Source organism: Ictalurus furcatus, chromosome 1, assembly GCF_023375685.1.
Source record: "Ictalurus furcatus strain D&B chromosome 1, Billie_1.0, whole genome shotgun sequence".
Taxonomy (NCBI): Eukaryota; Metazoa; Chordata; class Actinopteri; order Siluriformes; family Ictaluridae; genus Ictalurus; species Ictalurus furcatus.
In genome coordinates this window covers 37,612,497-37,623,061 of record NC_071255.1, presented here as the reverse complement: position 1 = coordinate 37,623,061, position 10,565 = coordinate 37,612,497, and the positions used below count along the sequence as shown (strand labels likewise).

The 10,565-nt window shown below is 41.7% G+C and overlaps 1 protein-coding gene across 3 annotated transcripts in view; it reads left to right on the top strand.

The window, feature by feature from the left end:
* Positions 1 to 1,262: 1,262 nt before the first annotated feature.
* The window catches only part of LOC128615240 (butyrophilin-like protein 2), a 17,988-nt gene continuing 8,685 nt past the window's right edge, over positions 1,263 to 10,565 (top strand). For 2 of the 3 annotated variants that reach the window (XM_053637139.1, XM_053637129.1), the window contains exons 1-4: positions 1,263 to 1,545; positions 4,508 to 4,885; positions 4,993 to 5,325; positions 9,297 to 9,677. In XM_053637139.1, coding sequence (XP_053493114.1) covers positions 4,567 to 4,885; positions 4,993 to 5,325; positions 9,297 to 9,677 — 1,033 coding nt within the window. In that variant the 5' untranslated portion in view covers positions 1,263 to 1,545; positions 4,508 to 4,566. Of the gene's footprint in view, positions 1,546 to 4,507; positions 4,886 to 4,992; positions 5,326 to 9,296; positions 9,678 to 9,899 lie in introns of all 3 variants that reach the window. The other variant, XM_053637149.1, reaches the window with a different exon arrangement.

The window sequence follows — 10,565 nt, the reverse complement described above, 5'->3', positions numbered from 1 at the left end:
GTGTGTGCGCGCATGTGTGTGTGCATGAAAGAGAGTGTGTCTGTGTGTGTGTGAAAGTGACAGAGTGTGTGTGTGTGTGTGTGTGTGTGTGTGTGTGTGTGTGAGTGAATCTCACTCTGTGGGTGGTGTGGGTCTGAAGATACAGGTGGTTAAGGGTTTGTTGTAGGTCTGTTTCATCATATGAGTTCCGTTCAGTCTCCCTCGAGCATCCAACTTCCACATGACCAGCACCCCTGCCTACACACACACACACACACACACACACACACACAATTATATATTCATGTATAGTGCACTTATTACACAACAGTGATGGGTGCAAGCGTGTGTGTGTGTGTGTGTGTGTGTGTGTGTGTGTGTGTGTGTGTGTGTATGTGTGTTTGTACGTGAAGGTGTGTGTGTGTGAATGGTGTATATGTGTGAGAGAAGGTGTAGGTGTGTGTGTGTAGATGTGTATGTGAAGATGTGTGTGCATGTGAAGGTGTGTGTGTATGTGAAGGTATGTTTGTGTGAGAAGGTGTGTGTGTGTATGTGTAAAGGTGTGTGTGTGTGTGTAGGTGTGTATGTTTGTGTGAAGTTGTGTGTGTATGTGAAGGTGTGTGTGTGTGTGAGAATGGGGGTGTATGTGAAGGTGTGTGTGCGTGTGTATGTGAAGGTGTGTGTGTATGTAAAGGTGTGTGTGTATGTGAAGATGGGTGTGTATGTGAAGGTATGTTTGTGTGAGAAGGTGTGGGTGTGTATGTGTGAAGGTGTGTGTGTATGTGAAGGTGTGTGTGTATGTAATGGTGTGTGTGTGTAGGTGTGTATGTGAAGGTGTGTGTGTGAAGGTGTGTGTGCGTGTGTATGTGAAGGTGTGTATGTGAAGGTGTGAAGGGGTGTGTGTGTGAAGGTGTGTGTGCGTGTGTATGTGAAGGTGGGTGTGTGTGTGTGAGTGAAGGTGTGTGTGAGTGAAGGTGTGTGTGAGTGAAGGTGTGTATGTGAAGGTGTGTGTGTGCGTGTGTGTGTGTGTGTGTGTGTGTATGTGAAGGTGTGTATGTGAAGGTGTGTGTGTATGTGAAGATGTGTGTGTACAATGCATCCGGAAAGTATTCACAGCGCTTCATTTTTTCCACATTTTGTTATGTTACAGCGTTATTCCAAAATGGATTAAATTCATTATTTTCCTCAAAGTTCTACAAACAATACCCCATAATGACAGCGTGAATGAACCTGAACACACATTTCCTGATTCTATAGTGAATGGAGTTTAACTTAAATATTACGCATGGAAGGAGGACAGTATTATTCACATTATTAACATTTCCTGTTACACTTCCTCTTATCATACATGTCATGTTAACTCAGTTAGGGTATCTATTGCCTTGCTGAAATCAAAGCTTCACCTTCAGCATGTCACAACCTGTTATTTTGTCTGGTCAAGTTTATTTTCATTCTTTTTCACATTACTGTCTTATTGGAAGCTGTTGAGGATCGTTTGATGTTTCTTTCGTGGAACAACCAGGTTTTATTTCTTCAAAAAGGAACCGATACAGAATAGAAAAAAAGGTAAGAGGAAAAAAAAAAAAACAAATCTCACCAATCTGTCTGTTACTCTGATTTCTAGTTTAGACTTATAATATAATAGACCTAGAATTTATCACTTAACATTTCATCTGGTTTATTTTTATTTTTTCATAATGTGGTGGACAATTAAACACAGGGTAAGTGTCAGGCAAAATAACTCGGATGCAAAAAGGAGTTAACTTTATCACTGCACAATGGATTATTTTCCAGTCGTTTAGAATAATTTTATTCCACTTATACCACAGCTACTTGCAACATTTACAATTTATTATTTATTAATGAACGAAAAGTGTGGTGTTGTCTGAATAAATGACATGCAACAATTCATCTCCACAACCTACACATTTACTGCTACATATCAACAAGTATAGCTACTGTTCCAGGTTACAACGTTCTCTTCTCTCAGAGTGCCTCCAAGTGACCTTATTGCATTAGCAATAAATTGGGTGGAATCTAATTCCCTTTAATTAATGCTCCGAGGTTATCAGTGTTGCACACTCATGATAGAGCACAATAAAAATATAAATAAGTGAGTGGGTTTGGGATCAATATATGATTGAATATTAGGTTTCATTTCCTGATATTTACATCTAGATGTGTTAAACTTATTAAAACGTATAACATGGCACCTTCTGTTTGAACCCACCCATTTTTCACGTTTCGCTTTGCCCAGATGTGCACTGTTAGATTGACTGTTTAAACAATTAAATGTTCTGAATATCTACTCTTGGTTTGAACCCTGGGTTGCGCCTGTGGAGACTGCAGTTGTTAAAAAGGATAAGCCAACAAGAATATCAAAGAGCTGTCTGTGGGAGAAAAGCGAGACATTTTGAAGAAAAGGGACAATCAATCAAAGCCATTGTACAAACATTGGGCATAGACTTTACGACAATTTAGAAGGTTCTGAAAAAGAAAGGAACCACTGAGGAACAGATACCGAACAGGTCGGCCAAGGAAAACAACAGCAGTTGCTGACAGAAACATTGTGAGAGCTGTGAAGAACAAACAAAAAACATAGTCAGTGACATCACCAACATCTTCCACAGGGCAGGGGTGAAGGTATGACAAGCCACCGTTCGAATAAGACTTTGAGAGCAGAAATATAGAGGACATACCACAAGATGCCAATCACAGGATCTGCTCATGATCCAGAACATACAAGCTGATCTGTGAAACATGGTGGAGGTAGTGTCATGGCTTGGGCTTGCATGGTTGCTTCTGGAACATTCTCACTAATCTTTATTGGTGATGAACTCATGATGGTAGCAGCAGAATGAATTCAGAAGTTTACAGGAACATTTTGTCTGCCAGTTTAGAGAGAAATGCATCCAAATTAATCAGGAAGAACTTCATCATGCAGCAAAACAACAATCCAAAACACACTTCCACCTCAACACAGGACTTCAGGGGGAAATGTGGAAGGGTTTAGACTGGACAAGTCAATCACCAGATCTTCACCCAACTGAGCAGCATTTCACCTCTTGAAGAGGAGACTGATGGGAGAAACCCCACGAAACAAACAGCTACTGAAGAAGCTGCAGTAAAAACCTCAAAAAGCTTCACAGAAGAAGAACGCAACAGTATGGTGATGTTACTGGGTTGCCAGCTTGATGCAGTTATTGCAAACGAGGGATATGCAGCCAAGTATTACGTGTTATTTACTTTAACGCTGTTCTAATCCTTTTGCTCACCTAAAACTTGGATGATCTACCACCAGAGTGTCATGTTCTAAGTTGTTTAAGGCATCTAGATATGAATATTAGGAAATGAAAGCTGAAATTCTGATCTAGCGTCCCATACTCACCATATGGGATCTGTAACTGTCCATCACCAAGAGTTCTTCTCTCTCTTTATAGTAGGAGGTCAAGACCTGAATCACAACCTTGATGGAAGATGGCCACTCATGACTAATGACTAATCTGTTTGAAAGGCTTCCATTTCAGGGCAGCAGAGCTGGCAGCTTCAAAGTCATTCACTAGTAAAGAGTGCAATGTAGAGAAAATCAGCATGTTCAGGCAGAGGAAGACATGATGATAGGAAATCAGCGGTATAGTTTTCTGTACCTGGGTGATATACCACATAATTAAAGCACAGTAGAGCAATGTGCATGCAAGCTCTATCCATTCTGTTTGTGGTAAGCAACACTGTAAGAGCTTGGTGGTCAGTTTGTAAAGTTAAACTATGACCCCAAAAGTATTTTTGCCACTTCTCGGCAGCGCACACGCAGACTAGTGCCTCTTTTTCAACCACACAATACCACATTTTGAGAAGTGGAAGCAACTGATTTCTAATTTCCCCCTGACTGTACCTGAGCTAGTAGAACACCCAGTCCATAACGACTGGCATCTGTAGAAATTCAATTTTATTTGTATAGCAATGGACAGAGTCACAAAGCAGCTTTTTATATATATATATATATATATATATATATATATATATATATATATATATATGTATATATGTATATATGTATATAAGCCACACCTGAGTCTATTGAAAGTCAGCATCAACTGATTAAACAGGTGGAATTAGTTGTGGCTCCTGCTTGGTTGGAATGAAAACCTGCACCCACACCGTCCCTTTTCGGATAAGATCGGACACCCCGGTATAAACAATCACAGTGTTTTTATATTTGTTATTTTTCAGTTAGAAAGATTTTATTTCAGAAAATACATTGAAAGTGGACAGAAAACAATCATACAATTTTGAAAAAAAAAAAAAGATTCTGGGTTACGAGTTAATCCAGGTTTAACCCCAGTGTATGGCGAACGTTAATTCTGTCTGTGATGGATGAGTAATGCCTGAAAATAAACTCGGTTTTAAACAGATACAAACACAGATATGAATAGGAGGAGCACTATTCCTTTTTTAAGATAGCTCAGCAGAAAGGTTCACAGGTCACTGCTTCTTCATGTCCATTACCCTTATCTTTTCATTCCTTCAGCTGAATCTTTGTGGAAATCACCGTCTGTTTATAAGTGAAAGTATCGACCTCTGTGCTCCATGTCTGCTTCAACTAGAACCTCACATCTCAAGATTTCTTCAGTGAGTTCTTCTGCTGGTGACACGGTCACTCTACACTGTAAACTCTCTCCTGAAATCAGTGGAGGTACCAGAGAGATCAGGTGGTTTAAGGAGACAGAATGTATTCACCAGCAGTCCTATGAGGACAGAAGGACATTAGGGTGTATGTGTATGAGATTTGGGAGAAAAGTGTCTCTGACGCTGAGAGATGTTAAAGTCATGGATTCTGGACAGTACAGGTGTGAAGCTCATGGAGAGAGGAAAGAAGAAGTTGCGGTTATTTACCTGCATGTTGCAGGTAAGTGTTGTGTATCTGCAAAAAAATATCACATAATATGTTTAGAAACAATTTCCTTCTGTAAAAATGCGCTGGAACAGCTCTTTACCCTGTGTTCCTCCTCTCAGGGCTTAAACTGGTCTCCAGATCCCATGGTTTTGGTAAGCTTATTCCTGGTGATGATGTCACTCTGTTCTGTCACCTCTCTCCTAAAAAGAGTGCTGTTGCCATGGAGATCAGGTGGTTTAAGGGGACAGACTGTATTTGTCTGTATCAGAACGGGCAGGTGAAAGAGGGAAAGGGCTATGAGGGCAGATTGGGTCTGTTCACCCACGAGCTGAGGAAAGGAGACGTGTCTCTGATTCTGAGGAACCTTCAGGTGTCAGATGGAGGACGGTACAAGTGTCAAGTTGCCCACGGAGGAGATGAGGTGGAAAATGAGAATTTCCTGCATGTATCAGGTAGTTTTTCCACACAGACACATATTCAATAATAACAACTCTTTATTCACTGTTTCTGAAATCTTATTTAATTAGTAACCATTAAATCATGGCAGTGTAAATTATGCATTATTTTTAAATTAAGAATAACAACAATGCATTCTGTAGTTGTTTCGCTCCTGTATTTTATTTACAACATAGCAGACTAACACACTGGCTCCTTTATTAAATCTGTAATTTACAGGCCTTATAGAAGATACGTATAAAAAACAATTCAAAAGCCAGAGTTGTAATTTAAGCAGGGGGTCAAACACAATGATACAAATAATCAGAGGGCAAATCCACAAGAGTGATCAAAAACAAAGTAATAATAATCAGAAATAAACACGGCTCAGAACTTACACAAATGCTACAGTTGGTAAACGATGGTGGAACTGTGATAATGTACGTGTTAACATTATACTGTATACTTTATGACAAGGAAGTAACTCAGAGAGGTGAGCTAGAACTAGGCTAATGTACTCTGGTGAGGGCGACCTCTGCTGATGAGGACATAGAATGTCCTGAGCTGGTGTGGCAGTCAGACTTCATGCTGAGTGTAGTGTGTTCATGTGACTCACCAATAATAAATTTTCTCTGCCAATTTCTTTTCTGTTTTTAAAATATCTAAACTAATGGTGAATTGCTCATCTGGTCAGGAAAGATGTGCTTTTATACAGCTTTCTGATTCATTGTGCAATTCTGTGTAGCAGTTGTTGGAATTTTTTCCCATTGGGTTGAATAGAAAAATTCTTGGAAGGATGTGCAGACCAGACATTACAAGCTACGGACATGAAACTTAGCCAATATATAATACGCACTCCCTGTACTCAGGCAAGAGAGATGAGCCCAATCAGCCCAGTGGTGGCACCAAGTGCAGCATAGCACCCCATCTAATGTTGTATGCCATATCTCAGGAAGTGTGAGGCCTAGAGAAAAAAATTATTTTATCTACTGATTTCTTGGCTAAGTTTGAACCAAAATGCAATTTGGATTACTTAGCAGCACCCACTTAAATTTTTTTTTGCTAAAATTTTTATTTTTACAAAATATGCAAAACCAGCTGTAACTTATAATTCCTTGTATTCACTCACATGAAACTTGACAACATTCTGAGGAGGCCTGCGGAGCTTTTGGCATGGTCATCAAAGGAGCTTTTTCTGAGGGGCCGTAAATCCAATTGAGCTGGAACTTGGTGTTCTGCATCTAAATCCTAATTTGTAGGGGTATTGTTAATGAGGCCAATTAGGTTTTTAGCAGACATTTGTTAAGTTTAAAAATGAGCAATATGAACCTTGAATAGTAAGTCCCTCTAGCAGCCACCAAAAAAATTATGCATTGCCAATTAAATTGACCACTGGGGGCACTATTCATATTTCATGTATAATAAGGTGGACAGGGATTTCTTTTTTATTCATTGGAAGAGCCATATCACCCTGCAGCTCTCGCCTGGTGACCAACTGAAGCTAAGCAGGGTTGAACCTGGCCAGTACCTGGATGGGAGACCTCCTGGGGAAAACTAAGGTTTCTGCTGGAAAAGATGCCCATAGAGGGTGCTCACCCTGTGGTCGGTGTGGGGTCTAATGCCTCAGTATAATGTCAGGAACACTATACTTTAATAACAGCACCATCTTTCGGATGAGATGTTAAACTGAGGTCCTTATTCTCTGTGGTCATTAAAAACCCTGGTGTCCTGGCAAAATTCCCCCATTGGACCTTCTTTGTCATGGCCCCCTAATAATCCCCATCTCTGAATTGGCTACATCACTCTCCTCTCCACTAATAGCTGGTGTGTGGTGAACATTCTGGTGCACTATGGCTGACGTTGTATCATCCAGTTGGATGCTACACACTAGTGCTGGTTAAGGAGATTATCCCCCATACAATGTAAAGCACTTTGAGTGTCTAGACAAACTCTATATAAATGTAAGGAATTATTATTATTCAGTTATGCCACAGAAATGTACTTTTTGGGACTTTTAGGCTGTCATGATTGGCACGTACAGTTGGAGAGACAAGCAGACAAATCCAAAAATGAGAGGCAAGTACAAAGTGAATAAGCAGGCAATGGTCAGGTAAGTGGCAAACAGGCTAAACAAGGCGAGGCAAAAACACATGAATCATGAAACAGGCAATGAGTCAAAAACTGGAACAAAGAACATGGAAACAAGGCTTGGTAACATGAGAAACAAATGCCAACTGAGCGTATACCTTGCCAGAAACACAACAGTATAAATAGACACACCCAGTTAGCAGAAAACATACAGTTGAGAATCATAATGACACATGGGGGAATACACAATACATGGGCAGAGACATGACAGAAATCAAAACAAAAACAGACGTGATAACATAAACAAAGACAAAACTCAGAAGTGTGTGCTATCGCGCTGCCAGTAGCTTAAGATCAGATCTCCCCCCAAGCAAACACTCCCTTCAGGCGATCCTGCCCTCCTGGGCAAAATGTCCACACAGGATCCATAGTCCCAAGCAGGCATTGTCTTTGAAGTGGGCTTCTTCCAGAGGAGCCGGGGAGCAGAAATGTTGCATAGAGGCGGGAAGGAGGCAGTGGGTTGGCGACAGGCTCACCGAGGTGAGATGGCTGGGCTAGGATATGCTCGCCAGGGTTCTTAGGCAGAAACCAGGCTTGGGAGGCTGTGTCTCCAGCCTCAGGCATGAGCTGGTCTTGGTAGGCCATCTTGTTGGCCTCAGGCATGAGAATGGCATGAAAAGCAGTGACTTCTGGCATGAGCCTCTGGCATCAGCATGTCTTGGAAGGTTGTGTCATCGGCCTCAGACAGGAGCAGGGCATGTGATCATGGCTTTGTAGGCCGTCTCATTGGCATCTGGCAGGAAAACATTAGGAGAGACCACCACATTGATCTTAAACTGGGGCTCAGGAAACAAGGTCACCACATTGATCTCTGGAGGGCGCTTTACAGGAGAGGCTGCCCTGACAACCTATGGCTGGAGCTCTGCAGGGATATAGGATGCCCTGTCAGTCTCTGGAGGCATCTCTGCAGGAGAAGCCGCCCTGTCGGACTCTTGCTTGAGCTCTGCAGGGATGGAGGCCGCCCTGTTGGACTCTTGCTTGAGCTCTGAAGGGATGGAGGTTGCCCTGTCGGACTCTGGCTAGAGCTTGGCTGGAGATCTTTCTTCATCAGCCCCTCCCGCCTTCTACTCCTCATAGTGGGTGGTGAATTGGTGAACAGGTTTGTCAGTCAGGCTGGCCTTCCCCAAGAATTATTTTAGGTTGGGGTTGAACTCAGGACTCCAAAACACCTTGCCTAATAGTCCCACAAACTTGGCTATGTTGCTTAGTCCACTGGATCTCGTGGCAATAAAAAGCTCCGCCCACTGGCAGGCTGGGCTGGTGAGCCCGGACAACATGAACATGAGCCATTGATTCTCATTGTGCTTTAGGTCTACTAGGTTTGCAAAATAAAACTGGCATTGCAAAAAGAAACTTTGGAGATAAACAGAAAATCCATCATAGAGTTCAGGGAGGTCCATGAAAGTCCACTGCGGAAAGTAGAGAGTTGAGTGCTGGCATGGAAATCCTGGTGTGACGTCCCTTCTGCTTTCCTGCTGCATCTATGATGTAGGCAAAGTATTCTGTGATGATATGCGAGTGCAGCCGTCTCAAAAATTTGATTAAAATGCAAACCCATCTTTTGTAAACTCTTCCTATGATTTTTTTTTTTTGCCAAATCTTTAAAACTGTTGTGTCAAATTAATCCATAGCATCTGACAATGCCTAGTGAAGCCCTGATTGATATCAGGGAGTTGTTTTGGCTGTGCAGTCACTCTGCCCTTTCTTCGGGAAATGCACTTTTCTAGTTGTTAATTTTTTCCTACAGAACATCCATTCCACAACAGTAGAGTAAACTGAATTTCATTGTACTCATTTCCTGAACAACAAAAAAATTTCTCTGTTTTTTTCTTCTTCGTAGAGTTGAAACTGACTGTCCAGCCGAAGTACTACTTTAGATTCAGCATGACTGAAACACCTATTGCCCAACCTTACACCATTTATGCCTGTGCTGGTGATGATGTCATTCTGTCCTGTCACCTCTCTCCTAAAATGAATGCTGTTGCCATGGAGATCAGGTGGTTTAAGGGGACAGACTGTATTTGTCTGTATCAGAAAGGGAAGGTGAAAGAGGGGAAGGACTACGAGGGCAGAGTGAGTCTGTTCACCCACGAGCTGGAGGAAGGAAACGTGTCTCTGATGCTGAGGGAAGTTCAGCAGTCAGATGGTGGAGAGTACAAGTGTGAGGTGACTCGTCGAAAATACAAGCTGGAAAACAGTGGAGTTAACCTGCATATTTCAGGTAATTATTGATTAATAAATATAAGTACAAGTACTGTATATACTCTATATGGTCAGAAGTTTGTGGAAACCTGACAGTCACACCCATATGTGGTTCTTCACCAAACTCTTTCCACAAAGTTCAAAGCCCACAATTGTATAGAATGTCTTTGCATTAAGATTTCCCTTCACTGGAACTAAGAGACCCAAAGCTGTTCCAGCATGACAATGCCCCTGTGCACAGTGAGCTCCATGAAGATATGGTGTATTAAGTTTGGAGTGGAAGAACTCGAGCGTCCTGTACAGAGCCCTGACCTCAACCCCACTGAATACCTTTGGGATGAACTGGAAAACCGACTGCACCCCAGACCGTCTCGCCCAACATCAATGCCTGATCTCACTAATACTCTTAGGGCTCAATGAACACAAATCCCCACAGCCACGCCCCGAAATCTAGTGGAAAGCCTTCCCAGAAGAGTGGAGCGCATTATAACGGCAAAGGGGGAATAAATGCAAAATGAGATGATCAAAACCACATGGTGTGATGGTGGTGGTACACATACTTATATTGAAGCTAAATGCTGGCATGAATACTTCTCTCTGTGTGTTTCCAGTGTTTGAGTCATGCTATGTCCTTATTATCTCCTGTCAGCTCCGAGCAATGCGTTTTAGGTTATATATACACAACTAAGTAATAATCACTCTCTTCTAATTGTCTTCACCTGTCCCACATTGTCACCTGCTTAGACTTCTCAGCTGTCAATAATCTATGGTAACTGTGGTAACTGTAGTTGACTACATATATCTGATATATCTGTTCCATTGTTGGGTGTAAAGCATTAAAAAGTAACATGTTACTGTAATCTAATGAAATTTTCTGATAACGCAGTAATGTAACACATTACATTGT